This window comes from Apteryx mantelli, chromosome 3 (assembly GCF_036417845.1).
Source record: "Apteryx mantelli isolate bAptMan1 chromosome 3, bAptMan1.hap1, whole genome shotgun sequence".
Taxonomy (NCBI): domain Eukaryota; kingdom Metazoa; phylum Chordata; class Aves; order Apterygiformes; family Apterygidae; genus Apteryx; species Apteryx mantelli.
The window spans coordinates 138,862,349-138,890,332 of NC_089980.1; the positions used below are offsets into that span (position 1 = coordinate 138,862,349).

At 67.9% G+C, this 27,984-nt stretch overlaps 3 protein-coding genes across 3 annotated transcripts; 1 reads left to right on the forward strand and 2 right to left on the reverse strand.

Moving 5' to 3' along the window:
- Positions 1 to 1,829: 1,829 nt before the first annotated feature.
- Positions 1,830 to 6,639, reverse strand: SCARA3 (scavenger receptor class A member 3). Its single transcript, XM_067294888.1, has 6 exons — positions 6,371 to 6,639; positions 5,885 to 5,944; positions 5,654 to 5,773; positions 4,949 to 5,047; positions 3,351 to 4,394; positions 1,830 to 2,290 (listed from the first exon to the last, which is right to left on the reverse strand). The coding sequence occupies exons 1-6, from the start codon at positions 6,375 to 6,377 to the stop codon at positions 1,851 to 1,853; spliced, it is 1,770 nt and encodes a 589-aa protein (XP_067150989.1). The 5' UTR covers positions 6,378 to 6,639; the 3' UTR covers positions 1,830 to 1,850.
- A 2,271-nt stretch (positions 6,640 to 8,910) lies between these two features.
- Positions 8,911 to 13,838, forward strand: CLU (clusterin). Its single transcript, XM_067294889.1, is given in 9 exon segments — positions 8,911 to 9,035; positions 10,092 to 10,208; positions 10,211 to 10,239; positions 10,350 to 10,482; positions 10,485 to 10,519; positions 11,168 to 11,546; positions 11,931 to 12,044; positions 12,164 to 12,390; positions 13,653 to 13,838. Coding segments are annotated over 9 exon segments (1,305 nt in total). The 5' UTR covers positions 8,911 to 8,950.
- A 691-nt stretch (positions 13,839 to 14,529) lies between these two features.
- SLC35F6 (solute carrier family 35 member F6) lies at positions 14,530 to 20,112 on the reverse strand. The gene is made up of 6 exons (XM_067294890.1): positions 19,977 to 20,112; positions 17,267 to 17,339; positions 16,577 to 16,748; positions 16,077 to 16,289; positions 15,767 to 15,877; positions 14,530 to 15,455 (listed from the first exon to the last, which is right to left on the reverse strand). Exons 1-6 carry the CDS (start codon positions 20,051 to 20,053, stop codon positions 14,971 to 14,973), a joined length of 1,131 nt encoding a protein of 376 aa, XP_067150991.1. The 5' UTR covers positions 20,054 to 20,112; the 3' UTR covers positions 14,530 to 14,970.
- Between the last annotated feature and the right edge of the window lie 7,872 nt (positions 20,113 to 27,984).

A 27,984-nucleotide genomic window follows, 5' to 3' on the forward strand; every position in this document is an offset into this window, starting at 1 on the left:
GCGGCTCTGCCAGGCTGCTTTGCGCGCCATCAGCGTAATGAGTTGTCAGGTCTCTGCTTAGCCCTCTGCACCCCCCCCCCCCCCCCACCGGCCCCCGTCCTGCCGCTGCGGAGCGGCCGCAGGGAAGCGCCAGGGCCGGGAGCCCGTGCGGCCGCTTCCATAAACAGCCCCGCGTTGAGCAACGAGGCTTTCGGCGAGGAAAACAGGAAGCGGCTCTGCCAACAGCAATAAAGCGCTGGGCGAGCCGGATCCTGCCGCGCCGGGCAGCAGGGCGCCGGGCTCCCGGCCCGGGGCGGCTGGAGCCGCGGCAGGGCGACGGCACCGGGGTCCCCTGCCCCATCCGCCACCGCCTCCGCGGCTGCTGCTCCGCTCCCGCCGCGGCCGGGCCGGCGGACGCGGGCACCCCGGGGTGCCAGGGTGCCCCCCTGGGGCTGGGCGCCTTTGCGTGCACGCGTGTGCGTGTGCACCGGGGCCGGCCGTGCGCCCGTACGCGTGTGCGTGTGTGCGCGGGGAGCGGCTGTGCGGATGAGGAGCGTGTGCACGCGTGCGTGTGCGTGTGCCGGTGCCAGTGCGCAGCTAAGCAGCTCGGCGTGCGCATGTGTGTGTGCACGTGTGTGCGCATGCGTGTGCGTGTGCCCTACAGCTGAGCAGCTCTGCGTGTGCGTGCGTGTGTGCATATGCATGTGCATGCGTGTGCGTGCCCTACAGCTAAGCAGCCCTGCGTGTGCACGCGTGTGTGCACATGTGCGTGTGCACGCCCTGATGTCACTGCACAACTAAGCAGCTCTGCATGTGCATGCATGTGTGCACATGTGTGTGCATACATGTGTGTGTGCGTGCCCTACAGCTAAGCAGCTGTGTGTGCATGCATGTGTGCATGCGTGTGTGCACACGTGTGCATGCCCTACAGCTAAGCAGCTGTGTGTGCACATGCGCGTGTGTGCACGTGTGTGCACACCCTGGTGTCAGTGCACAGCTAAGCAACTCTGCGTGCGCGTGCATGTGTGCACACGTGTGTGTGCATGCGTGTGCATGTGTGTGCCCTACAGCTAAGCAGCTGTGTGTGTGCATGCGTGTGTGCATGCGTGTGTGCACACGTGTGCATGCCCTACAGCTAAGCAGCTGTGTGTGTGCATGCGTGTGCGCACCCCGGTGCCAGTGCACAGCTAAGCAGCCCTGCGTGTGCAACTGTGTGTGCACGCGTGTGTGCACATGTGCGTGTGCATGCCCTACAGCTAAGCAGCTCTGCGTGTGCACGTGTGTGTGTGTGCACCCTGGTGTCAGTGCACAGCTAAGCAGCCCTGCGTGTGCGTGCGTGTGCACACGTGTGTGTGTGTGCGTGCCCTACAGCCGAGCAGCCCCGCGTGTGCACCCGTGCGGCTGTTGCTCCCCGCGCCCCGCTCGGCGGCACCCACTCGCCCACGCGCCCAGCGAGGCCCCTGCGTGCAGCGAGACGCCGCCGAGCCGGGCGCGGAGCCCCTGCGCGCTGCCTCCCCCCCCCCAAACCTCCGCCACCACCGTGTTGCTCTTGGCCCCGGGACCCCGGGCAGGTCCCCGGCCCTCCGCGATGCAAAAACAACCCGCCGCAGCCGGCGCCGGGACGTGCAATGAGCTGCTCGGAGGCCGTTCTCAGCAGCCGCCCGTCCCCGTACAGCTTTATTGCGCCAGGAGTACATGGCCGGTGCGTTGGGAGGGGGGCGACGGCCGCGGCGCGATGCCGGCAGCAGCTCCGGGGATGGGGCACGGCTCTGCCCGAGCCGGGGACCAGCCCCTTCGGCACCCCGAACCCGCCATGGGCACCCACCCCAACCCCGACCCCCGACCCCCCCCCCCCCGGCCCCCCGCCGCCGTCACTGTCCTGCAGGGCCCGGGGGACCCGGTGAGCCGGGGGGACCCGGAGCACCGGGATCCCCTTTGGGTCCCGCCGGCCCGATCCTGCCCGGAGCGCCGGCTTTCCCCGGTATTCCCGGTTTGCCTTGCGGGCCGGCGGGTCCGGCGGGTCCGGCGGCGCCGTCCGGTCCCGGGGCGCCCGGGTCTCCTTTGGGTCCCGCCTGCCCTTTGGGGCCACCTTGGCCCAAGCCGCCCTTAGCGCCCTTGAGGCCGGCGAAGCCCTTGGCGCCGGGGGGGCCCCGCTCGCCCGGGGGGCCGGCAGCTCCCGGGGGGCCGGGGGAGCCCGGGGGGCCCGGCGAGCCCAAGCTCCCCGCGTCGCCCTTGTCGCCCTCGCCGCCGGCGGGACCCTGGACGCCCACGTCGCCTTTGGGGCCGCGGGGGCCCGGGAGGCCCGGCACACCTGCGGGAGGGAAGGGGAGAGCGGGTCAACGCCAAGCCCCGCGGTGCGGCACCGGGGGGGGATGGGGAAGGGGGAGACGCCCCCCGCCATGGGTTTCGGGGGACGCCGCGCTGGCTTTTCCCCGCGTCGCGCTTTGCAGCCCTCACTGGGGCCGTTCCCTCCTCATCCTCGTCCTTATCCTCATCCTCATCCTCATCCTTATACTCGTCCTCATCCTCATCCTCGTCCTCAGCCTCATCCTCGTCCTCGTCCTCATCCTCAGCCTTGTCCTCGTCCTCATCCTCAGCCTCATCCTCAGCCTTGTCCTCGTCCTCATCCTCAGCCTCATCCTCATCCTCATCCTCAGCCTTGTCCTCATCCTCATCCTTGTCCTCGTCCTCATCCTCGCCCTCATCCTCAGCCTCATCCTTGTCCTCATCCTCGTCCTCATCCTCATCCTCATCCTCGTCCTCGTCCTCATCCTTGTCCTCATCCTCATCCTTGTCCTCGTCCTCATCCTCCCGGCAAGCGGTGCCACAGCTGGACACGGCCGCGTGGGCGTGAAGGGCAAGGGGAATTTGGGAGGCCAGGCAAAGGCACCCAAAACCGGGCGCTTCCTCACCGAAGCACCGGTGCCGGGGGCCACGGGACTCACCGTCACGCCGGCCCCGGCCCCGAGCAGGAAACGGCCCCGGCTCGCTAATTGGAGCAGCCCCGTAACGATGCGGATGTGGTGGCCATATGGCTTGGGGTCTCCCCGGAGGGTTGGGTGGTCCGCGGCGGAGCGGGAAGCCGCTTGCTGCCGCTCCTGGGATGCTCCGGGCTCCCTGGAGCCAGCAGCAGCCTGGGGTCACCCTGCTTCCGGGTCGATGGAGAAGTCCCCCGGCCACCGGAGTCAGTGGGAGAAGCTCTGGGCACCTTGCTCTCCCCTTCCCCCAGCTCAGGAAGCTCCTGAGATGCTCAGCTAGGCTTGGCCACAGAAACCGAATGAAACAGCCCCAGCTCTGGTCCCTAGCGAGCGTGGAGGGTCACGATACCACCCGGTGTGGGGACGTGTTGCGGACACCGGCATGCCCCTCACCTCGTAAGATGGTGATGTTTCTCAGCATCTCTCCGTGCCGGATGTCCACCACTTTCATCTCCTCCATGATCATGGACAGGTTGCGGATGTCGAAGTCCAGCCGGGCGCTGAGCAGGCTGAAGCGTTCCCGCAGCAGGTCCGTGGTGCCCTGGGCCAGGCTGAGGGACTTGTTCAGGTAGTAGAGCTCCTCGGCGTGGGTGTGGAAGCCCAGGGTGCAGGAGAGCCGCACGTCGTCCAGGTATCGCAGCATGCTGTGGACGTGGCTGTCGGTGGCGTTGATGTTGGCGAAAATGGTGCTGATCTCGATCTCGTGGGAGGTCATGCGGCCTTCCAGGGTCTCGAAGCGCTCGGCCGTGCGGTTCTGCGTGTACCTGGTGTGGTAGCGCAGGTCGTTCATGTTCTCCTCGTGGTCGTCCAGGAAGGAGGAGATGTTGTCCAGCTGCAGCTGGAGCCCCATCACTTGCAGCACCAGGTCGTGCATGCTCTCCGAGTTCTGGCTGACCTGCTGGGCCGCAGAGCCGACGCTGCCTTGGATGCTCTTGACCAGCTCGCCGGTCTTGGAGGACGTGGCCCGCAGCCCGCTGAAGACGCGGGTGTAGTTCTGCCACTCGGTCACGATCTTCTGCAGCGTCAGCGTCTCCTCGTCCGTCTTCCTCTGGATGACGTGGATCCAGTCGGAGGTCTGCCCCAGGGTGAAGTTCATCTGCTGCATGGCCGCCCTGACGTCGTAGCGCTCCTGCACCAGCCCCTTGAGAGAGCTATCTAGCTCGGAGGTGACCGCTTGCCAGCCCCCCACCTGGGCAAGGAATTGCCCCAGGCTTTGGTTGACCTGCCGGATGGAGAAGGAGCAGTTGTCCACCTGGCTGGTAATCTTGTTGCTGGTGGATGAGAGCAGGTCGTGGGTCTGGGAGGTCCGGTCGAGCAGGATTTCCTGAACCAGGAGCATCTTCTGGATCTCCTCCAGCTCGCCCTGCAGCTTGGTGATCTCCTGCCCCAGCTGCCCCGTCTCGTGGCAGAGGGAGCAGTTCCCCGAGGCCTTCTGATCTGAACGAAGGATAGAGGTCTGCGTTACCCCGACCACCGTCCCAGCATCTCCTGAGTCAGCCACTGGGCCTGGAAACATCCCTGCTGAGGACCAGAGCAAGGATCCTCACCACCGTCTGGCCCTGCCAGACACTGGAGGTGGGTACAGCTGGGACAACCACCCATCCCACCAGCTTGTGCGGTCCCAGCCCAGGATGAGGAGCCACGAACTCCTGGGCTCATCCTGCCCCTGGGGAACGTCACCTACCACCTCTGTGCAGCAGGTCCCCCCAAAGGCACGATGCCACCACCCTCCCCGCGGGGTTTTAGTCTCCCCTCCATGAAGCGGGGCAGCGGGGAAGTCCTGCCTCACAGGACTGTGTCTCCTCTAGCAGCTCAGCCCCAGAAGTCCTGGGAGATAAGCGGGGTTTTGGCCCTGAGGGAGCCCAGGAGCTGGAGATGCTCCTGTCCCTGGCCGGCTTCTCCTCCGTGCTCAGCTGGAGAGACGCAGGGTGCCAAACCCTGGAGCAAACCTCCCGCCCGGGGCGACGGCGGTTGGGCTGCAGGACGCTCACCCAGCTCCTGGAGGTCTTCCTGGAGGGCTGAGATCTTCTTCTCGTAATAAGTCTGGGCCGAGCTGATGTCGCTGGAGACGGAGTTGACTTTCTTGAACACTGGTGGAGGAAAGACGGGCGGTGAGAGGACACGAGCGGCTCGGCCCGGGGCTGCAATCGCCTTCTGCAGCCTGAGCGAGCTGCGTCCCGCGCCAGACCCAAATCCGGCTACGGGCCCAAGAGCAAGGGAAGCAAAGCCGTAAGCGCCCGGCAGGGGCTGCTCGGGGCCGGGTGTCCCCCCAACCCTGCCGCCGGAGCTGGAGCTGCCGCCACCGGGAAGCTGATCCGGCTGCTCTGCTGCTTCCCTGCCCGCGGCCGGCCTGGGGCTGGGGTGTCCCCACCATGGGGTGGCTCCTGCCCCGGCCCCTGCCCGCCCCAGGACTCCTGGGCCCTGCTGGGGGAGCGAGGGAGGCAGGGAAGGAGGGAAGGTGCGAAGGAAGGTGTGAAGGAGGGAGGAAAGGAAGGAGGGAAGGAAGAAAGGTGGGAAAGAATGAAGGAAGGAAGGAGGGAAGGAAGGAAGGAAGGTGGGAAAGAAGGAAGGAAGGTGGGAAAGAAGGAAGGAAGGAGGGAAGGAAGGGAGGAAGGAGGGAAGGAAGGGAGGAAGGAGGGAAGGAAGGGAGGAAGGAGGGAAGGAAGGGGGCCCCTCGCAGCCCTGCCTCTCCTCACCCACGGCCGCCAGCGCGGTCACGGCGACGATGAGCAGGACGCAGAAGGCGTAGAGCACCCTGACGGCCGTCCGGAGCGACAGGTTCCTCCGACACTGGCTGCAGCCGGGCCGCGTCCTGCCTGGGGGCCGGGAGGGAAGGATGGGACCCCCGCCGCCAGCACCGTGGGGGCTGCCGGGGACGGGGACGGGGGCACCGGGGGGGGGGCGCCGCGGGCGGCTTCGGCCCTTACCGTTCGGCCGGGATCGGAAGGACGGCATCTCTTCTTCCTCCCCTCCGGCGAGCTCCTCTCCTGCAAGCCAGCGCAAGGGCGACGCTGCCGGGGCGCCCTGCTCGCTCCCCTCCGTCACCTGAACCCCGCTTGTGTCCCCCCCCTTCCCCAAAAAAAAAAGCAGCCCCAGCGGGACACCAGCTCCGCTCCCTTCCCGCTTCCGCAGGGTTTGCCGTCGCTTTGGCGCTGGAGATCCCTACGGGAGATTGGGCCGAATTCGGCTGGCCCGTCCGGACGGAGAGGGCGCGGGACGGCCGGACACGCGCCGCCTCCGTGGGAAACCCGGCTAAAGCCCCCGGGCAGCCATCGGACCCCCCCCGTTTCCGCTCAAAACCCCCTTATATATATATATATATATGTATGTATACACCAAAAATATATATACCCCAAGCCACGGGGCGCCGAGGCCGCGGGTCGCTCCGACGGAACCACCCGCTCCGCACCCACCTTTCATAGCCCGGCGGCGGCGGCTCTCACGGCCCGGGGCGCCGCATCCGCGCCGGATGGAGCCCGTGCAGCGCCGTGCGCCGCCGGCCCGACGTCTGCGCCCGGGGCCGGGACCGGGGCCGGGGCAGGGGCCGGGGCCGGGACCGGGGCCGGGACGGGTGCAGCGCCCTCCCCGCGGGCCCCCGGCCCAGATAAACTTCCTGCAGGAGCCCGCAAAGGCGGCGGCGCTGCCCCGGCGCCCCCCCGGGCCGCGGCGCCCCCCGGCCCCGGCGCCGGCCCCGCGCTCGCTCCGCTCCGCTCCGGGGAGGGAGGGAAGGAGGGAGGGAAGGAGGGAAGGAGGGAGGGAAGGAGGGAGGGAGCGGGGGCTCCGCCGCCTCCCCTAACCGCTACCACATGGCCCGGCGGCGGGCGGCGGGTCTGGGCCCCCCCCCCCAGCCCGGTTTGGGGGGGGCGCGGGGGTGGGATGCTGCCCCGGGGCCGTGAGCCGCGGCCTGGGTGCGGGGTGCGGGTGCGGGACAAGGGGGGGCTGCGGTTTGGGTGCTGGGCTCGGCCCCGGGGTGCTGGTGCGGGACAAGGGGGGGGGGGCTGCGGTTTGGGTGCTGGGCTCGGCCCCGGGGTGCTGGTGCGGAACAAGGGGGGGGGGCTGCGGTTTGGGCGCCCCCGGCTCTGCAGGGCCGCTGCTGCCCTCTGCCGAGGCCCGGCCGGGCTCCCTCCGCGCTGCTTTCCCCATCTTTCTGTCCTTAACACGCACCTCCCCCCCCCCCGCACACGCGTGTCCCGCACACGATCGCAGGGAACACGCACCCCCCCCCCGCACACGCGTGCCCCGCACCCGGCCCCAGGGGAACGGGGGCGCAGGACCCCGGCGGGGGGGGTGGTGCTGAGCACCCTCTTGGGAAAAAGGAGCCGGATCGGGCCCTTGAGGCGCCCATCGCCGCGGCGTCGGGGCGCCCCCCCCCCCCCCCCCGGGCCGGGCCGGGCCGGGCCCTCCGGTTCCAGAAAGCTCCGGGGCCGGGAGCGGGGCCGGGAGCGGGGCGGACCCGGAGCGGCCGCGATAAATAGGGGCGGGCGGGGGCGGGCGGCCGCGGCGCAGCTCGCCAGGGCGGCCGGAGCGCAAACCGCAGGTACCGCTCCCTTCCCTTCCCTTCCCTTCCCTTCCCTTCCCTTCCCTTCCCTTCCCTTCCCTTCCCTTCCCTTCCCTTCCCTTCCCTTCCCTTCCCTTCCCTTCCCTTCCCTTCCCTTCCCTTCCCTTCCCTTCCCTTCCCTTCCCTTCCCTTCCCTTCCCTTCCCTTCCCTTCCCTTCCCTTCCCTTCCCTTCCCTTCCCTTCCCTTCCCTTCCCTTCCCTTCCCTTCCCTTCCCTTCCTTCCCTTCCCTTCCCTTCCCTTCCCCCCCATCCTGCAGTGAGCTGCTCGGGTCTCAGCGGGTGCTGGCAGCCCGGGGGGGGGGGGTCCCCGCGGCCCCCACGCGGGGGGGTTTCGGGGTGGGGGAGGCGCCGCGGGGCAGGAGTTTCCCACAATGCCGCGGGCCGGCGCGGGGATGGGGCGGGCGCCGGGGGGCCCCGGTTTTGGGGAGGGGGGGGGGGAGCATTTGGGGTGGGCGGCAGCAGCGCCGGGGCGCTGGGTGCGGCGCTGGGCACCTGCCGCAGCTCCCGCCGCGCCGCCGGGGCACCGGGCCAAGGACGCAGTGGCGGCGGGGACGGGGCTGGTGGCCACGCTGCGGCCGTAGCCCCCGGCGCGGTGCCAGCAGGGCTAGTAGCCCAGCGGTGACTAGCCCATTGCGCAGTGCTGGGGGGGGGTGGGTAGCCCAGCGGTGACTAGCCCATTGCGCAGTGCTGGGGGGGGGTTGGTAGCCCAGCGGTGACCAGCCCATCGTGCCGTGCTGCTGCAAGGGCTAGTAGCCACCTTACAACTAGCCCATTGCGAGGGGCTGAAAGGGGGCCGGTAGCCCCAGTGCAGCTGGGCCATTGCACAATATTTGGGGGGGGCTGGTAGCCCCGGTGCAGCTGGGCCATTGCACAATATTTGGGGGGGGGGCTGGTAGCCCCAGTGCAGCTGGGCCATTGCACAATATTTGGGGGGGGGGCTGGTAGCCCCGATGCAGCCGGGCCATTGCACAATGTTTGGGGGGGGGCTGGTAGCCCTGATGCAGCTGGGCCATTGCACAATGTTTGGGGGGGGGCTGGTAGCCCCGATGCAGCCGGGCCATTGCACAATGTTTGGGGGGGGGGCTGGTAGCCCCGATGCAGCTGGGCCATTGCACAATATTTGGGGGGGGGCTGGTAGCCCTGATGCAGCTGGGCCATTGCACCATATTTGGGCCCCCCCGGGCGGCGCTGCCCCCTCCCGTGCATCCCGGCCGCCCCGTGGGAACGTGCTGCCCCGGCAAGGCCGTGGGACGCGTGTGCCCGGGCAGCGCCTTGGCCGCCGGCCCCGCTTGTCCGAAAGGAGGCGGGAAGGGCTGGGAAGGGCTGCGGCGGGGGGACCGGCGGGGGGGCCGGCGGGGGGGCTCCGGGCTCATCCGCTCTCCGCTCCGTCGCTCGCAGCTGGGCTCGGGACGCGGCCGGCGCCGGAGGCAGGACGATGGCGCTGCTGGGGCTGGCGCTGCTCGGCGCCCTGCTCGCCTGGCCCGGGGGCCGGGCCCTCGTCCCCCCCGGAGAGCTCAAGCGTGAGCGGGGATGGGGACCGGGATGGGATGGGGGTGGGGATGGGGATGGGATGGGGATGGGGATGGCAATGGGGATGGGGATGGGATGGAGACAGGGAGGGGATGGGGATGGGATGAGGAGGGGACAGGGGTGGGGATGGGGACAGGGATGGGGACGAGGAGGGGAAGGGGACGGGGACAGGGATGGGGACAGGGATGGGATGGGGATGGGGACAGGGAAGGGGATGAGGAGGGGATGGGGACGGGGATGGAGATGGGGATGGGACAGGGACAGGATGGGGATGGGATGGGGATGAGGAGGGGACAGGGATAGGGATGGGGATGAGGAGGGGATGGGGAAGGGGCAGGATCAGGATAGGGATGGGGGCAGGGATGGGGATGGGGACAGGATTGCGAGGGGGATGGGAACAGGGATGGGGCAGGACTGGGACAGGGATGGATGGGATGGGGACAAGGAGGGGATGGGGAAGGGAATGGGGACGGGGACAGGGATGGGGAGGGGACAGGGATGGGGATGAGGAGGGCACGGGGACGGGGATGGGGACAGGATAGGGACGGGGACAGGGATGGATGGGGACGGGGACAGGGATGGGATGGGGATGGGACAGGGAAGGGGATGAGGAGGGGATGGGACGGGGATGGAGACGGGGATGGGACAGGGACAGGGACAGGATGGGGATGGGATGGGATGAGGAGGGGACAGGGATAGGGATGGGGATGGGGATGAGGAGGGGATGGGGAGGGGGCAGGATCAGGATAGGGATGGGGGCAGGGATGGGGATGGGATGGGGACAGGATTGCGAGGGGGATGGGAACAGGATGGGGCAGGACTGGACAGGGATGGGGATGGGGATGGGGACGAGGAGGGGATGGGGAAGGGAATGGGGATGGGGACAGGGATGGGGAGGGCACAGGGATGGGGATGAGGAGGGCACGGGGATGGGGACGGGATCGGGATAGGGATGGGGACAGGGATGGGATGGGGACGGGGACGGGCAGGCACCTGGGGACGAGCCGCCCGAGGATGCTCCCCCCCCGTCCCCCCCAACCCCGCAGAGCTGTCGGCGGCCGGCAGCAAGTACATCGACGCCGAGGTGGAGAACGCCATCGACGGCGTGAAGCACATGAAGACCCTCATGGACAGGAGCAGCAAGGAGCACCGGGCCGCGCTGCACGCCTGGAGGAGACCAAGCGGAGGAAGGACGTGAGCGAGGGGGAGGAGGGGCGGGCGGGGGGGGGTCGCCGCGCCGCGCCGGCCGCCCCCCGCCGGAGCTGAGGACCGGTGTGTGTTTGGGGGGGGGGGCTGCGTCGCAGGAGGCCGTGCGGCTGGCGCGGGCCCGGGAGCAGCGGCTGGCCGAGCGGCAGGAGGCCTGCAACGACACGGTGCTGGCGCTCTGGGAGGAGTGCAAGCCCTGCCTCAAGCGGACCTGCATGCGCTTCTACTCCAGGTCTGCCACAGCGGCTCGGGGCTGGTGGGGCGGCAGGTGAGCCCAAAAAATTCAAAGGGGGGGGGGTGCGAACGGTGGTGGGGTGGATGCACGGTGGTGGGAAGCATAAGCACCCGGCGGTGGATGCATGGTGGTGGGAAGCACCTGGTGGTGGATGCACGGTGGTGGGAAGCACCCGGCGGTGGATGCACGGTGTGGGAAGCACCCGGTGGTGGATGCACGGTGGTGGGAAGCACCCGGTGGTGGATGCATGGTGGTGGGAAGCACCCGGTGGTGGATGCACAGTGGTGGGAAGCACCGGTGGTGGATGCACGGTGGTGGGAAGCACCCGGTGGTGGATGCACGGTGGTGGGAAGCACCCGGTGGTGGATGCACGGTGGTGGGAAGCACCCGGCGGTGGATGCACGGTGGTGGGAAGCACCCGGTGGTGGATGCACGGCGGTGGGAAGCACCCGGTGGTGGATGCACGGCGGTGGGAAGCACCCGGCGGTGGATGCACGGTGGTGGGAAGCACCCGGTGGTGGATGCATGGTGGTGGGAAGCACCCGGTGGTGGATGCATGGTGGTGGGAAGCACCCGGCGGTGGATGCATGGTGGTGGGAAGCACCTGGTGGTGGATGCATGGTGGTGGGAGGCACCCGGTGGCGCCTGCAGAAGTGCATCGTGCCACCCCGCCGCCCGCAGCTGGAGGAGCTCCTCAACCGCTCGTCGCCCTTCTCCGTCTGGGTGGACGGCGAGCGCGTGGCGGCGCTGCTGGAGCGCGAGCGGCGCCAGGAGCGGCGCCTCGAGGACCTGGAGGAGCGCTTCGGGCTGCTGGAGGACGGCGTCAATGACCTCTTCCAGGACAGCGCCCGCGTCTACGGCCGCCCCCAGCCCTTCTTCGGGGCGCCCGGCGCCCGCCCGCGGGGCCGCCGGGACCTGCACCCCTTCTTCCCGCAGCCCCACCTGGGATTCCAGCACCTCTTCCAGCCCTTCCTGGAGCTGACGCAGCGCATGGCCGAGGAGATGCGGCGGGCAGCCGAGCAGGAGGCCTGGCAGCCCTCGCTCGACGGCGTTTGGACAGGTAGGAGGGCGCCCGGGGCTGCCCGCGGCCCCCCGCCTCGGCTGGCTGCGAGCTCAACCTGCTACGACACAGCGGAGAATCCACCCGGGAAAGGGGGGGGGGGGGTGCGGGCAGCATTCCCGGGCGTTCGCCTGGCGGCGCCGCCGAGGGAGCCATGTTTCGACATCGGAGCTGGCGTGAGACCCTGGAAACGCATTCCGGTGAAGTCAGAATTTCCGGAAAAAAACGGGGGGAAAGAAAAAAAACCACTTCTATTTTTAGCGCAGCAGCCGGCAGCCCTTGCAAAGGGCGTTTCGGGGTGCATCGGCCCCCAGCGGCGCTGCCCCCCCCCCCCGTTCCAGCCCCGTTTCGGGGCCCTGACGCCGTGGCCGCCTCCCCGCAGAGTCGTCCGTAACTTCAGCGACGATCGCATGGTGTGCCGGGAGATCCGGCGCAACTCCGCCGGCTGCCTGAAGATGAGGGACGAGTGCGAGAAGTGCCGGGAGATCTTGTCCGTGGGTGAGCGCCGGCGGGATGCACCGGGGTGCAAAAATGCAAAGGGAGGGGGATGCAGGGAGGCGGTTGCACAGGATGGGGGGGTTGCACGGGGCCATCGCCGGTGTGTTCCCCCCCCCCAGACTGCTCGCAGACGGACCCGGAGCAGAGCCTGCTGCGGGAGCAGCTCGAGGACGCGCTGCGCCTGGCCGAGCGCTTCAGCCGCCGCTACGACGACCTGCTCCGCGACTTCCAGGCCGACATGCTCAACACCACCGGCCTCCTGGAGCAGCTCAACCGCCAGTTCGGCTGGGTCTCCCGCCTGGCCAACCTCACGCAGCACGATGACGGCTTCCTCCAGGTCACCACGGTGGGTGCCCCGGCCGGGGGGGGGGGTTCCCGTGTGGGCACAGGGCTCTGCACGGGCTCTGCACAAGGATTTGCACAAGACTCTGCAGGGATCTTGCATCGGGCTCATCATGGGCTTTGCACAGGGCTTTGCACAGGGTTCTGCACGAGGCTTGCAAAGGGCTCTGCATGGAGCTTTGCTACGAGGCTCTGCCCAGGCTTTGCACAAGGCTCTGCACAGGGCACAGGGCTCAGCGTGGGGCTCTGCACGAGGCTCTGCACGGGGCTCTGCACAAGGCTCATCGTGAGTCTTTGCACAAGACTGTGCAGGGCTCTGCACAGGGCTCATCACGGGGCTTTGCACAAGGCTTTGCACAGGGGTTCTGCACGAGGCTTGCAAAGGGCTCTGCATGGAGCTTTGCACGAGGCTCTGCCCAGGCTTTGCACAAGGCTCTGCACAGGGCACAGGGCTCAGCGTGGGGCCCTGCACGAGGCTCTGCACGGGGCTCTGCACAAGGCTCATCGTGAGTCTTTGCACAAGACTGCGCAGGGCTCTGCACAGGGCTCATCACGGGGCTTTGCACAAGGCTTTGCACAAGGCTCTGTGCAGGGCACAGGGCTCTGTATGGGGCTTTGCACAAGACTGTACAGGGCTTTGCATGGGGCTCTGCACGAGGCTTTGCACAGGGCTCCGCACGGGGCTTTGCCCAAGACTGCGCAGGGCCCTGCACGGGGCTCATCACGGGGCTCTGCACGGGGCTTTGCACAGGGCTTTGCACAAGACTGTACAGGGCTTTGCACAAGAATGTGCAGGGCTTTGCATGGGGCTTTGCCCAAGACTGCGCAGGGCTCGGCACAGGGCTCTGCACGGGGCTCTGCATGAGGCTTTGCACGAGGCTCTGTGCAGTGCTCTGCAAAGGGCTTTGCACAGGGCTTTGCACAAGCCTGCACGGGCTCTGCACGAGGCTCCGTGCCGGGCTCTGCAAAAGGCTCTGCACAGCACTTTGCACGGGGCTTTGCGCAGGGCTCATCACGAGGCTCCACACGGGGCTTTGCAAGACGGGCCAGCGTGCAGCGGCCGGGGGGCGGGGGGGGGGGCTTCATCCGCCCTGGGAGCAGCCCGGCTGCTCCCCCGCGGGAAAGTGGGTCAGGGGGAGAAAGAGGCGATTGTGCGGCGCCCAGGAGCGCTGCCGCCCCGCACAAAAGCCGGGGCAGGGCGCCAGGGCTGGCCGAGCGCGGGGGCTAGCCGGCCTCTCCGCGTCCCCCCCCCCGTCCCCCTTTTAGGTGCTCTCCAAGGCCCCCGACCCGCGGGACCCGTCGGCGCCCCCGGACACGCAGGTGACGGTGCAGCTCTTCGACTCGGAGCCGCTGGCGCTCACGGTGCCCGGGGCCATCGCTTGGGACGACCCGCGCTTCATGGAGCTGGTGGCCGAGCAGGCGCTGCGGCACTACAAGCAACGCGCCCTGTGAGTCCCGTCCCCGTCCCCATCCCCCGGGGAGGGGGCTCTGGGGGGGGGGGGGCCGCGCCGCCGCTGACCCCCCTCTTCTGCCTCCTTCCTCCAACAGCGAGTAGCCGCCCATCGCCGCTGCGCTCCGACCCTCGCCGCCGCCACCACCATCGCTGCTGCTTCGGCCCGTCCCGCAGCCCCGCGCCGGCGGGTTCCCCCCCCCCCCCCCCCCCGTAACACCCGCTGCCCCAAACACGAAATAAAGGTAGAGTCCAAGCTGGAGGTGCCTCTTTCTTCCCATCGCGGAGACGGGCGCAAGGGAGCTGGCGGCAGCTCCGGGCGGCGTGGGAGAAGGCTGCCGCGCCATGCGAGCTCTGCCCTGGTTTGCAAAACGCTGGAGGGGGGAACCGGGCTTCCATGCTTCCTGGAGCCCCATCCCGCAGGGGGCTATTCCCAGCGCCCCCCCCCCCCCCGAAAGCCATGAGTGGGGTTACGGCCGGAGTCGGAGCCCGGCTGGCACTTGGGACGCTGCAGCACAGCAACGCTGCGGCACCTTGGGGACGGTCCCAGTCCTGCTGGGGGGGCAGGAGGGGGGGGAGCCAGCACCCCCCTTCCCGCAGGGCCCCTCCGGAGCCCCCCCCCCCCAACCCAGCACCCCGGCCTGGGAGAGAGGCCCCGTCCCGCGGCCGGCACAGACACCCCTGGAGCGAGCTCGGGGCCGATGCACTTTATTGGGCAGAGACGCAAGTCGGGGAGCAGCGGGATGGAGGGGGGCCCCGGCCCCGAGCGAGCACCCGGCCAGCCCCCGGCACAGTGGATGGTGTCCCCAAACCAGGTCCAGCAGCGAGCCGGTGGCCCTCTTCCCCCCGGCACGCGGCCGGAGGAGACGCTCCCCCGGCACCAGGAGCCCTGGCAGCCCGGGGAAGGGCTGGCACGATACCTGCCGGCAGCAGCCCACCCGGCTGCGGAGAGGTTTTTCCACCTGCTTGGAAACGGAAGGAGCAGCGGGGGGGGCTCCTTAACCCCCTTCCCATCCTTCGGGAAGGAGAGCAGAGCTGGACCGCGGTGTTAAACCAAGGCGCTGGCCAAAAACGGAGCCCGGAAAGCGAGCGCGGCCGCCTGTCCCTGCTGGGCCGCGTGCCGCTGGCGCCGGCTCAGCGCTCACCGTTGATGGCGGAGCTCTCGGCGCGCAGCAAACCCTCGCGCTCGGGGCCGCCGTCGCCGCCGCCGGGCTCCGGGCGCCAGCGCCGGGGCAGCCGGGCGAGCAGCGGGCGGTGCAGGCCGTTGTAGAGCGCGGCGCCCGCCAGCAGCACCAGGAAGCCCAGGATCTGCAGGCCGTGGAAGGTCTCCCAGCCCACGGCCAGGCTGACGGCCCAGATGACCACGGTGCGGAGGCTGTCCAGCACCATGCGGGTGGTGGCGCTGATCTCCTTGGTGACGCTGACGCCGGCGAAGTTGAAGAAGGCGATGCTGCTGATGTTGCCCAGCAGGGCCAGGGCGATGAGGGGCCGGTGGCCGAGCTGGCAGAAGGCGTCCAGCGCGTCTTCCAGCGTCCGCCGGGGGTTCCCGCTGAAGCTGCCCGCCGGGATGTAGTACATGGGCACCAGCAGCAGCGCCAGGATGACGAAGCCGAAGAAGCCTGAGAAGCGAGCGGGCGACGTGGCGTGAGATGGGCAACCAAGCACAGCGGTGGCCGGGGGCTACCGGTTCCCCCAGCGCTAACCCGTCCTGCCCCGCAGCGGAGGGTCTGGAGGAGTCCAGCAGCCGTCCAGCCCCCCCCCCCCCCGGCAGCCCTGTGCCACGGCACCGCCGGCACAAAGCTCCCCAAACTGGGTTTGCAGGACCCAGCACCCCCTTGAGCGAGGTTCTCGGCCCCCTCGAGCCCACGCCAGCCCCCTTCCCAGCCGGCAGCCGAGCTCCCGGCCCCGGTGCCCGTCCCACGGCACAGACCTTCGGTGCCGACAGCCCGCAGCGGGTGCACGTCGTGCTTGTAGACGAATTTCTCCTCCAGCACCATCTGGATGGCGACGATCACCTGCGCCATGATGATGAGCAAGTCGCCTGGGGGAGAGAAGGTAACGCAAAGTCCTCGTACTCCTGCCCGCCAAACGGGGAGAGCGTGGCCGTGCCGGAGCCAGCGGGGACACGGCGGCGGCGACGCCGGAGCGGCACATCTGCCACCGGCAGAGCTCGGCACGCAGCACCGCACGGGCTGTTTCCCCGCCGCCGCCCTGCTCCCGCCGCGACGGTGCCCACCTACCGGTTATCACCTCGCTGAGCTTGCGCTTCTGGTCGTGGGTGCCGTGCAGGTCCGCCAGCCCCACCACCACCAGCCCCACGATGGTGACCAGGATGCCCAGCCACTGGCTCAGCTCCAGCTTCCGGCCCAGGAAAGCCACGGAGAGGAGCCCGGTGAAGATGATCACGGAGCCTCGCAGCATCTGGAAGCTGGAGGCGCTGGTCATGTTGAGGGCTGCGGGCAGAGAGAGGGGACCCGTGAGTCGCGCGCGCTCCTGCAGCCCCAGGCTTGTGCCACCGTCCCTCTGCTTAAGGACTTGCTGCAGGAATTAAGGGCAGGTCGATGATTAACCGGAGGACGGGGCGGCGACACCGTCCACCGCGCTCGCTCCCCGTTTAAAGCCGTCAGCAAGAGAAGGGCTCGTGTGCCAGGACGCAGCCCTGCGCCCCTGCTCCACGGGCCTCAGAGGTGGAGCCGTCCCCGTCCCCGTCCCTGTCCCCATCCCCGTCCCCAGCACTTACCCACGTACATGATGCTGGTCCCCGTCATGTCGCACAGCGCGGGGGGCAGGAAGAGCAGCGGGTTGAAGGGCTGCGACGGGGCCATGCTGGGCTCCGGTCTGTGCCGGTCCCTCCACACCAGCAGGTAAAACACTCCCAGGCAGGAAAACTCGCCCAGGAACATCCCAACGGCCTGCAAGAGATGTAGGCGAGGGACGGTGGGCCTGGTGGAAACCCCTACCGCAACCGTGAGGGTTCCCCTCAGCACCGCATCCACGTTTTGCCCCCCCAAAACCAGATGTGAACCTCCAGTTAGTGGTGGCCCACAGGCCCAGCAGGTTTAGCCTCTCCTCTGCAGGATGCTGTGACATCCCACGGCCTCGAGTGAGGCTGGTCCTGGATGAAGCCATGGGGTTATCACACACATGGACGTGTCCTGCTGCCCCGGAGAGGCCCACGGGCTCCGGCAGCTCTGCTGAGCCACAGGCAAGGATGCCGTGGCCTCGCAGATCCCACAGCACATGGGGAGCCGCCTGCCAGGGTGAGCAGTGCGGTACCAGCCCCACGGGGAGCCCCAGGGCCAGGCCCAGCCACCGAATGCATATATGGGTGGTCCTGCTGGGCGGAGGTCACGGGAATCCCCGGGGCGGTCACATCTCCAAGAGAGCCCCAGGGCACGCGTCCCTTGTGTGCTCCACGCTTGGGTCTCACCTGCAGGAAGGGGTGATTGAAGCCATGGTCCTCCGTCCCGCCGCAGCCGGCGGCGCTGAAGGTGTCGGCCCACCTGAGAGGCAGAGGAGAAGGTCACGATTAGACGCAGGGAGTCGGGGAGCTGGAGCACACCTGGAGAGCAAAGCCTCCCACTGCCCGGAGAAGCAGAGATGGTCCCACCTGGTCCCAGCGAGCGAGAAAGGGGACCTCCATCTGCCAGGGGACATTAGGAGAGCAGCCTACCATGGGGATGCCCGGAAGAGGCAGCGAGCAGCGTGGGAGCAGCCGGTGGAGAAGCGCCCCAGGGCAGGAGACACAGAGGCGGTACAGAGGGCCGTGAGCGAGTTTCGGCCCGCCGAGGTGGTTCCTCTCCGTAACCACATGGAGTCCTGCCCCGAGGCTGCTCCAGGCGGCAGCACACGGGATCCGCTCCCCACCACCGGAGACGGCAGCCTCCGGGCCAGCAGGTAGCAGCTCCCGGGTTTGGGGCCGGGACCGCGGCATCCTCTGCATGAGCACCCAGGACCTATGGCAGCTGCCGGCCCCGCTGGAGCGGCTTGGCCGAGCCGAGCTGCAGCTCCGAGCTCACCCTGGCAGCGCTGGAGGGTGAGACAGATTTGGGGAAGTGGCTAAGAGCTGCTCCCGGCTCAGCTGCTGAGCAAGGAAATTCCCCGCAGCGCGCTCAGCCCAAGCGCCGGCATCCCGGACCGCGGCCGGGACCGTCCCCGGCCCCCAGCGCCCATCTCCAGACGCACGGCGAGACGAGACGAGACACCGCTGCCCCGACCTGCCCACGGCTCCGCGAGCGGCTCCTGGCCGGGCTCCCGCGCATCCCCGGCCCTGAGCGACAGGCAGGGAAACGGACACCGCCGTGTCGCACGACACGGGGATCCGGTGTCCCCGCGGCAGACGGGATGGGACGGGACCTGGCAGGACACCCTCCCGCAAGGGACCCCGCTGTGGGGGGCCACCAGCCTTTAACACGAGCGGAGCCACCTCGGAGCTGTAGGACAGACGGACCGGCAGGGCCCCGCTCTGCAAGAGGCAGCAGCTCCCACCACTCAAACACCCAGCCGTGGTGTTTTGCGGCAGGGGACGGGTGAAAAAACCTCTCTTTTGGGTCTTCCAGGCCAAGAAGCAGCATTAAGAGCACGCGAGATAAACAGCAAGAGCTTGGGACGGTCGTGTCCAAGTGACGCTAAGTCCAGAGGGGCTGCGGCATGCTCCCAGCCCCACGGCCCGTTTCGGAGAGGCTCTCCCGACCCACTGCCGGCTCCCAGGCACCCACGGCGCCCCGCGGGCCTGCCGAGCTCGGGGAACCGCCAAGGGAGCGGAGGTCAGGGCAATCCCCAGACCTGCCTTTGCTTTTCCGGGGGGTGGGGAGGGGGGGAACTTTTCAGCCAGGTCAGCGAGATTTTGGCGTGAGTCACCCGCCGCCGATGCGCAGCAGCCCCTCCGTCACGTGCCGGCTCGGCGCCGCGTTGCGTAAGCGGGGCGTTCGTTAGGTCGCCCGCGGTTTTGCGGGGCGGCCGGGAGCTCGGCGCCCTTTTCCTGGCTCAACGTGCTGCGGCGATGCCGTGCCTCGGTTTCCCCATTTGGCAGCCCCGGGATGGCGGGATGCCGAGGACCGGCGGCGAGGCGGGGATGCCCAGCGCTGACACCTCCGTTTCTGCCTGGGGGCACCAGGCTGAGCCGGCACGGCAGGTCTGTCTTGCTCGTGGCAGGTCTGTCTTGCTCGGCCAGCTTTTGGGCACCTCATCCGCGCTGGGAGGGATGGCAGCACCCCAGGGTGCCCCAGAGCTCCAACTTCCCCTCCAGGAGGCGGATCAGTCCCCAAAGCGGGCGGCCTCAGCCCGGCCCGGTTTCCCTTTCGGAGCGAGCTGGGGAGCAGAAGCGGGTGCGGGGAGCGGGGAGGGGGGACGCACCTCCTCCGCGGCACCCCCGGGCTCGGGCACTGCTCCCGCAGCAGGGATCGGCCCTCCTGGCACCCCCTGGCAGTGCCCGCGAGCCTTGGAGACCCCCCCCAGCTCCCTGGGCCCTGCTCGGGGAGATTCGCCCCCCATTTCTCCCCATCGCCAAGAGCCGAAGCCCCCCCCGCTGCAGCAGCAGCCCCAGCAAATCCCCTCAGGCCCAGGGGTGGCAGGACCTCAGGGCACAAGAGGGGACCACAAAGCCACCCGGGGTGCTGGGGGGGACCCGGAGCCCAAAGGGGGCACCCCAGGGTCACCCTAGGCCCAAAGGGGGAGCACCAGGGCCACCCTAGGCCCAAAGGGGGCACCCCAGGGTCACCCTAGGCCCAAAGGGGGGGACCCAGAGCCCAAAGAGGGCACCCCAGGGTCACCCTAGGCCCAAAGGGGGGGCACCAGGGCCCAAAGGGGGCACCCCAGGGTCACCCTAGGCCCAAAGGGGGGGCACCAGGGCACAAAGGGGGCACCCCAGGGCCCAAACAGGGACTTCATGCCCACCCCACGGACCTTTGGGGGCCCCAGGGCCTGAAGGGAGGACCCCAGAGCCACCTCAAGGCCCAAAGAGGGGCCCCAGGGCCGGGGAAAGACCCCCAAGGCCAAAGTGGAGACCCCAAACCCACCGTGGGGTGAAAGCGGGGGGGGGGACACGGGACCGCAGGCCCGCAAAGGCCTCGGGACCTGCCGGGGGCCGGCGGGGCGGCAGGGAGCGCCGCGGGGGGAGGCTGGGGGCCGCCCGCACTCACTTGGCGGCCAGGGTGTTGATGGAGCCGGTGAGCAGCATGAGGGCGGCCAGGCCCAGCTGGTACCGGGTCCAGGCCATGGCCCCGCCGCCGCCGCCGCCGCCACTGCCGCCGCGCCGGCCGCCTCCTCCCGCGCTGCACCGGGCGCCGCCGCCGTCACCGCCGGGACCGCCCCGCCCCCTCCTCTAGGCCCCGCCCCTCCCGTCCGCCCGGCCCCGCCCCCTCCCGCCTGCTAGCGCCCCCTCCCGCCCGGCACCGCCCCCTACAGCCCGGCTCTGCTCCCTCCCGCCTGGCACCGCCCCCTCCCGCCTGGCACCGCCCCCTACCACCCTTGGCACCGCCCCTTCCCTCCTGCTAGCGCCCCCTCCCGAACGGCACCGCCCCTTCCAGCACCGCCCCGCCCCCTCCAAGCAACCCCCCCCCCTGCAGCTTGACGCGGCCACGCCCCCTCCAGCCCCGCCCCACCTCCTCCAGTCCGGCACCGCCCCCTCCATACCCCGCCCCGCCTCCCTCCAGCCTGGCCCCGCCCCCTCCAGTGCGGGATCCTGGCGCCGGGTCCGCGCGGCTCCGTCCCCGTGCGGGATCCCAGCGCCGGGTCCTGGGTCTGCGTTTCCAGCCCCGCGGTCCCGGCGCTGGTGACCCTGTGCCGTCCTGTCCCCATGTTTCCCCCCCCCCGTGTCCCCCTGTCCCCGTGGTGCCCCGTTTCCCCTTGTTTCCCCAGCGTCCCCATGCCCCTGCGGTGTCCCCCTGTCCCAGTGTCCCCCTGTCCCTGCGGTGTCCTTGTGCCCCCATGGTGTCCCCCGGGCCCCACAGTGCCTCTGTGCCACCGATTTGTCCCCGCTGTGTCTCTGTAGCCCTGTGGTGTCCCCGTGTCTTTGAGGTGTCCCCCATGTCCCCATGGTGTCTCCCTGCCCCTGGCGGTGTCCCCCGTCCCCGTGGTGTCCCTGTGCCCCCTCAATGTCCCCTTGTCCCCACGGTGTCTCCTTGTCCCTGAAGCGTCCCATGTCCCCTTGATGTCCCTGTGTCCCCCTGTCCCCCTGGTGTCCCCGCGCCCCCTCGCTGCCCCTGTGTCAGATGGTGCCGGGGCAGCGGTGCTGTGGCCTCTCGGGCGGCTCGTAGCGGGGCTGTGGCCTTTGGGCTCCCGGTGGCCCCGCTGCCCCTCGCCCGGGAGCAGGTGGCAGCGCTCGGCCACGGAAAGGGGCCGCGTCTCTGCCGCCTCCCCGCTGGCCGCGCCGAGGTCTCCTTCTTTGGCGGCAGCGCGCGCCCGGCCCTTCCTCCTCCTCCTCCTCCTCCTCCCTCGGCGCAGACCAAAAGGCAGACACCCCCTGGCCCTCCCTTGGCGCTGGGCCGCCGTGGGCCCTGCAAAAGCGCCGTCCCCCCGAGCGCTCGCGGCCCCGCGCTGCCCGTGGGGCTAAGGGAGGTGCCCGAGGACACTGCGAGCGAGCAGTGGCGGAGCTGCTGCCTTCCCCGTGCCCACCGGCCCCCTGGCAGGGCCAGCATGTGTCCGAGCAGCACGGTAACATGCACACACGCACACGCACACACCCCCCCCCCCCCCCGCTGGCACAGCACGCTTGCACATGCGTGCACACCCACGCGAGTGCGTGCACACCCTCCTGCACAGCACGCGCTTGCACATGCATGCTCACAGGCACTCGCGTCTGTGCAACACCCACCGGCACATGCACGCACGCACGTGCAATCGCATATCACATACATAGTTGTGCAATACACACCTGCACACGCGTGCACACATTCACATGCAAATGCGTGCACACCCATCTGTGCAGCACCCACTGGCACATGCATGCACGCACGTGCGATTGCATGCACACGCAGTTGTGCAATACACACTTGCACATGCATGCATGCATGCACACACATACCAGTGCACACACCCCCTCCCCCATGCAACATATGCATATGCACACGCTGACACAACTCCACAACACATATTTGCTCACGCGTACACACACTCACATATCAGGGCATGCAAACACGCACCTGCACAGCGCACGCTTGCACAGGAACGCCCACGTGTGCAAGCGCACGCACGCCTGCCTGCACCACACAGTTGCACATGTGACAGGCGAGTGCTTGCACACACACCCCCGCACAACGCACACTTGCACAACACACGAGTGCACATGCGCCCACCTTCGCAGGCCAGCACGTGCCCCCGCACAGACACCCGCAGCCGGGCTGGCGGTGCCTCGCTGCGCCCTGGCCCTGCGCGGGGGCTGCATCCATCCATCCATCCGTAGGCACGCACGCACGCAACCACCCGAAACCACACATGCACACACACACGTGTGCGCACACACGTGTGCATGCATGCATGCTGGGAGCAGCCCCGTCTTGTGCCGGGTCCGTAGGAGCCGGCCGCTCCACCACAATGAACCCGGATGCGAGGCCTGGCCCCTCGTTAGCGGGCTGCTCACTTCGTTATCCAGGTGCAGGAAGCAGGGCGGCTCTGTGATCCTGTTGCCCGGCGCAGAGCAGCTCCCATGGATGGGGGAGGCAGGCGGAGAGCGCCAGGACCCAGTCGCAACACTGCTGCCTGCAAAACTAGCTGCAATAATGCCAGCTGCAAAACCAGCCGCAATACTTGTGGCTGCAAAACCGGCCGCAATACTGTCAGCTGCAAACCAAGCAGCAACACTGCCACTGCAAAACTGTCTGCAACACTGCAAGCTGCAAAACTGACTGCAACACTGATGGCTGCAAAACTGTCTGCAACACTGCAAGCTGCAAAACTGACTGCAATATTGCCAGCTGCAAGCCTGACTGCAATACTGCCAGCTGCAAAACCAACTGCAATACTGCTGGCTGCAGATGCGGCTGCAATACTGCCGGCTGCAAACCCGGCTGCAATATTGCCAGCTGCGAAACCAGCTGCAACACTGCTGGCTGCAAACCTGGCTGCAATACTGCTGGCTGTATGGATGTCTGAGGGAGGACGGCTGCACCGACGCGTCCCTGGCCCCCATTGCCCTGCCTCTAGGCTTGGGGGATCCCTGGGGCGGAGGGCACGCACCAGCGGGACCCTGCCTCAGTTTCCCCCCGTGTCCTGCGGGGCCGCCTCCCTGCAAGGGGCTGAGGACATGCGACGCTGCCGAGGTGACGCTTCGCCCCAGCGCCGGCCGGGGGTTGTCGCTCGCTGGGTTGTTGCATCGGCCGCAGCGGGTGCAGGAGGCTCGCGGAGGAGATGGGGGGCGGAAGGAGGCAGGATAAGCCCCCGCTGCCTGCAGACGACCTTCCTCCCTGCCCGCGGGCAGGCTGCCGGGCTGCTTAACACCAGCGAGGAATTTGAAGCGGTTCCAGCGCCCTGTAAATATTTGGGCTACGAATGACAAGGAAATTTAAACACTTGGAAGGGGGGGGGAAAAAAAAATCACTTGGCCGGAGGATGAAACGAGAGGCACCCGGCTGCGGCATGAACGAGACCCCCGGGGCTGCACCGGGTGCTGCGTCTCGGCTGGAGACACCTCTGCCCACCGTGGACATGCCGGTGGCCCTGCCCCGGGCTGGTTGCTGGCCTCGCTGCCCTGGCCGGCGGCGACGATGGGCTCAGCCTCAGCTGCAGTCGCTCTCCCGGCCCCCAGGGCCCTGCTGCTTCCCCAGGGATGAGCTCTTTCCCCAGAAACCCAGGACGGATGGGGTGGGAAGGCACCTCTGGAGATCATTTAGTCCAACCCCCCTGCTCAAGCAGGGTCGCCTCAAGCACGTTGCCCAAGACCATGTCCAGACGGGTTTTGAATATCTCCAAGGATGGAGACTCCACAACCTCTCTGGGCAACCTGCTCCAGTGCTCAGTCACCCTCACATTTAGATGTTTAGATGGATCTTTCCATGTTTCCGTTTGTGCCTGTTGCCCCTCATTCTATCACTGGGCACCACTGAGAAGAATCTGGCCCCATCCTCTCTACACTCTCCCTTCAGATACCTAGACACATTGATGAGATCCCCGTTCAGTCTTCTCTTCTCCAGGCTGAACAGGCCCAGCTCTCTCAGCCTTTCCTCATAGGAGAGATGCTCCAGGCCCTTCATCACCTTGGTAGCCCTCCACTGCACTTGTTCCAGTAGCTCCACATCCCTCTTGTGTTGGGGAGCCCAGAACTGGACACAGCACTCCAGATGTGGCCTCACCTGGGCTGAGCACAGGGGGAGGATCACCTCCCTCGACCTGCTGGCAATGCTCTGCCTAATGCAACCCAGGATACCACTGGCCGCCTTGGCCACAAGGGCACATGGTGGCTCATGGTCAACTTGTTGTCCACCAGGACCCCCAGGTCCTTCTCCGCAGAGCTGCTTTCCAGCCGGTCTCCCCCAGTCCGTACCGGTGCATGGGGTTATTCCTCCCTAGGTGCAGCACCCTGCACTTCCCTTCACTGAACTTCATGAGGTTCCTCTCCGCCCGTCTCTCCAGCCTCTCGAGGTCCCCCTGAAGGGCAGCACAGCCCTCTGGGGTTTCCAGCGCTCCTCCCAGATCTGTACGGTGTGCGAGCTCACCGCAGGTGCGCTCTGCCCCGTCAGGACCTTTCCTCCAGCTTCTCCTGCTGGCTCAGGCCCAGCGGGTGGCACAACACGCCAGGCAGGTTGGTGGCTTCATGGAGAGGGCTGGGAGCCCGGAGTGCCAGGGCAACCCCGGGAACGGCCATCAGGATCGGAGCAGACCTCCCGCCAGCTCGGCGTCGTGTCTTCAGGTGAGCGGGAACCGCACCCGAGCACGACCAACCGTGTTAACAGCTCCACCACGGGCCCCCGTTCGCTGGGCTTGGAGAGCAGCAGGAGGAGGGACCAAGCCGTGGGAACCTCCTGGTCCCCGGCTCCGCTGGGGAGCGGGAAAGTTGCGGCGTGCCCACGGATGCTTCCTCTGAGCTTCTCCTCGGATAAGCCGCTCTCTCCGTAAGCTGCTGCCAAGGCAGATCTGGTCTTCGCAGGGCTTAGCGTTAGTAGATTAGACGGCTGCTCCTGACTGGGTTTGAGCGGAGCTTGTATTATCCACTTAAAGGTGGGAGAGCAGCCGAGAGCCGCGGGGATGCCCCGGGCAGGCTGGCTGGGCGCCGCGCATCCCGGTCCTTGGAGACACCGGAGTCTCTGGCTCCGTCGTTTGTGCACCTCCTCGTCCTGCAGACACCTTGAGGAACATCTGTGTGGGCGTCCGCCTCCTTCCCCAACCTATCCGAGCCTCAGTTTCCCCTTGAAGAAGGTTACGGGTGCCCAGATCACAGCTGCTTGCAGAGGCTGAACATCTCTTGGCTGTTGCGTTGAGCAAAGGGGGGAGCCGGTCTCCAACCTGGGCCATGGAGCCCATGGAGCATGGAGAAGATGCTGTTATGGGCAGTGGTAGGAGGAAAACGGCTCTGCTGCATTTTGGGGGTTCCCATGGGCTCCTGGGGTGGGAAAAGCTCCTGCAGGGCCCCTCCAGCCTTGCACCAGTGGGTCGCAGTGGGGCAGGAGAGGACCGGAGGAGACCAGAGGGGCTCCAACCTTGCCGGCAGCCCCAGGCCCTCCTCTTCTCGGGACGAGACCATCAAACAACACCGCAACTCTGGAAGAATTCAAAGCCGAGCCTTTCCTTCCCCATCCCTTTTTCTCCTGTCCGTGGGAAAAGCCAGGAGACGGGCAAACATGCGCTTCCCAATAGGAAATTCTCACACTTCCCGGCCCCCCCAACGTAAATAAAAGAGCAAACGCAACGGCGTGGGGGGCACAGAGCCGCCGGAGCGGGGAGGTCTGAGGCGCCGGGACCCTCCGCTTCCCTGCCCGCCCGTTCCCACATCCCTCGGCCTCGGCCCCCAGAGCCTTCGGCCTCCCCACGGCCCTGGCGCTGACAGCCCGGCTTCCCTGCCGCCCCGAAAAAGGAGCCGAAGCGGTCGCTGAGGTTGGAATCAGCCTTTATTTCTCTCTATCACGAAAGTAAATCAGCAGTACAAATACGCTTTGGCATGAGAAACGGAGAAACTTTGCCGGAGGGAGTTTTATTCCCCGCCGGTGCCTAAGGAGGAGAAAGATGCTGAGAGCGAAGAGAAGTTTCCCAGAGTCATCCGCAAGTTTCCCGCGCGACTCCTTTGCAGTAGATATTTATAGACTTCTATAGATACGATTAAAGCGTCATTTGTAATAAATATCCTCTCCGACATCTAGCAGTACGTACGCGTCGTCAAGTATTGGAAATGTGTTGTTTTTCTTCCGTTAGGAGGGGAGGCGACGAGCGGCGCGCTGGGGAGGGGTGGGCTCGCTCCGTCGCCGGCCCCGCGAGCTCGGCTCCGGGCCGCGGCGCGGGAACCTGCTCCCGCTGTTCCTGCCTCGCCGGCGGGATGCCGTGGGCTGCTCCCGCACCCAGCTCCGCCGGGCAGCTCGGCAGATGCTCCTCTTGCAGAAGCTGCGCCCTACGGATGCGCTCCCCGATGCCTGGTGGTCATGGGATGCGTTCCCGCAGGCTGCACGGGGGGGAAAAGGTGGCTCTGGTGCCCTTCGCTACCCCGATCCCGTGGGAGGCACCTCCCTGGGGCGCATCCCGTGCTGCCGCAGGGCTGCGCTTTGCTCCCCGGCTCTTTCTCGCTCCGCAAAATAAGAGGAGCTTCGGGCTCTAGCCCGAGCTCTGCCCCTTTGCCGGGGACAAAGCGGACGATCCCAAGGAGACGCTCCCGCTTCTTGCATCCCGCCACTGCGCTTCCACACGCGCTCCCTGGGGAACCCCTCATCCCGCACCGGCTGCTCTCCCTGCCTGCGCTCTCCAGGGAAAGGCAGCTCCTAGTTTGGGCTGGGGAAGGAAAACGGCATCACCATCCATGGGACACGGGGCATCCAGGGGAGGGTGGGAGCTGGGGAACGTTATTCCTGGGGCTCCCTCCTCGCATGGGCACCCTCCCCACCCCGGCAGTGCGGGGACGCGGCAGGATGCAGGCTCCAAAGGGATGCAACAGATATCCAAAGGCTGCAACAGATATTTGAGGAGGAATGGGTGGAAAAAGTCCCTTAATGCTCCATGTTGTCCCCCCCCCCCAAAAAAAAGCCTTCCTTGCTGCCCTCCCCGTGGGTGACGGCTGCAGCCCAGCGCTGCCCTGGGGCGCGATGCGGAGGGACACTCCGGCAAGTCCCTGGCATCCGCTCCCTGCCTGCTTTCCCGGGAAGAGACGTGCCCGGCTCTTGCGAACGCCGAGTTCACGTGCGTAAACGCCGCAGAAACGGGGATTGCTTTGCACTGCCAGCGCCGTGCCGCGGGATGCCAGAAGTCTTTTGGACACGCCAGCCGGCTCCGGCTCCTCCGCTGGTGCTCCGGGGGCTGCTTTAGGATGTCCTGCTGCCTCTCCTGGGAAAGGTATAGAAATGCCTGGATCTGGCATCCCAAAAAGGGTTAAAAAAAAAAGAGGAACATGGGGGCTGCCGCCCGCCTCGGCAGCCCGGCGGGAGCTGCAGCCCGGCGCTGCCCGTGCCACCGGCGGCGTTTGCGGCTGCCTACGTGACTCGCAGCTTGTTTTCCCAGCCACAGCGGCAGGATCATGTGCCCAGCAATAGAAAAAAACTCCGTCTAAGCCCCTCTTAGCCTGATTTGCCTGCCGACGCGTGCACGACTCCTCGGCAGCATCCCCGGCCACTCGGGAGCCGTCCCTCCTTCGCCTCCTTGCTCCGGGGACGTGCTGGGAGCAGGGGGACGAGAGGATGGGGAGGTGGGAGCTGGCGGTGTGGCACCGTGGCCAGGAGCAAGGGCAGGCAAAGGGCGAGGAGGAGGCGAATCCCCTGATCCGATGCCCGCCGGGATGTTTCCGTGCCGCGCTCACCTGGCCGTGGCATTGCTCCCGGCCGGAGCAATGCCAGGAATCATGCTGTGAGCAGCATCTCCCTGGGTGCAGAAACCGTGCCAGCATTTGCAACCAGTCTTGCTGCCTGGCTCCTCTGCTGCCTTTTCCAGTGTGTCCGGAGCCGGAGCCGAGGAGAGGGGAAGGAGCTGTGGGTGCTGCGGCCGGTGCAGCGATGCAGCGCCCGCAGCCGGCCGGGCACTGTG

Bases quoted from the DNA above. Each gene is read 5' to 3' on its own strand.
- SCARA3 (XM_067294888.1), bottom strand. The intron at 5,048-5,653 runs GTGAGGAGAGGC...TTCCTCCACCAG, and splicing joins GACCGCGCTGGCGGCCGTGG to TGTTCAAGAAAGTCAACTCC. The intron at 2,291-3,350 runs GTGAGGGGCATG...TCCCTCCCGCAG, and splicing joins AAACATCACCATCTTACGAG to GTGTGCCGGGCCTCCCGGGC.
- SLC35F6 (XM_067294890.1), bottom strand. From the start codon at position 20,053: ATGGCCTGGACCCGGTACCAGCTGGGCCTGGCCGCCCTCATGCTGCTC. The intron at 16,290-16,576 runs GTAAGTGCTGGG...CTCTGCCCGCAG, and splicing joins GACCAGCATCATGTACGTGG to CCCTCAACATGACCAGCGCC. The intron at 15,456-15,766 runs GTCTGTGCCGTG...CTCGCTTCTCAG, and splicing joins GCGGGCTGTCGGCACCGAAG to GCTTCTTCGGCTTCGTCATC.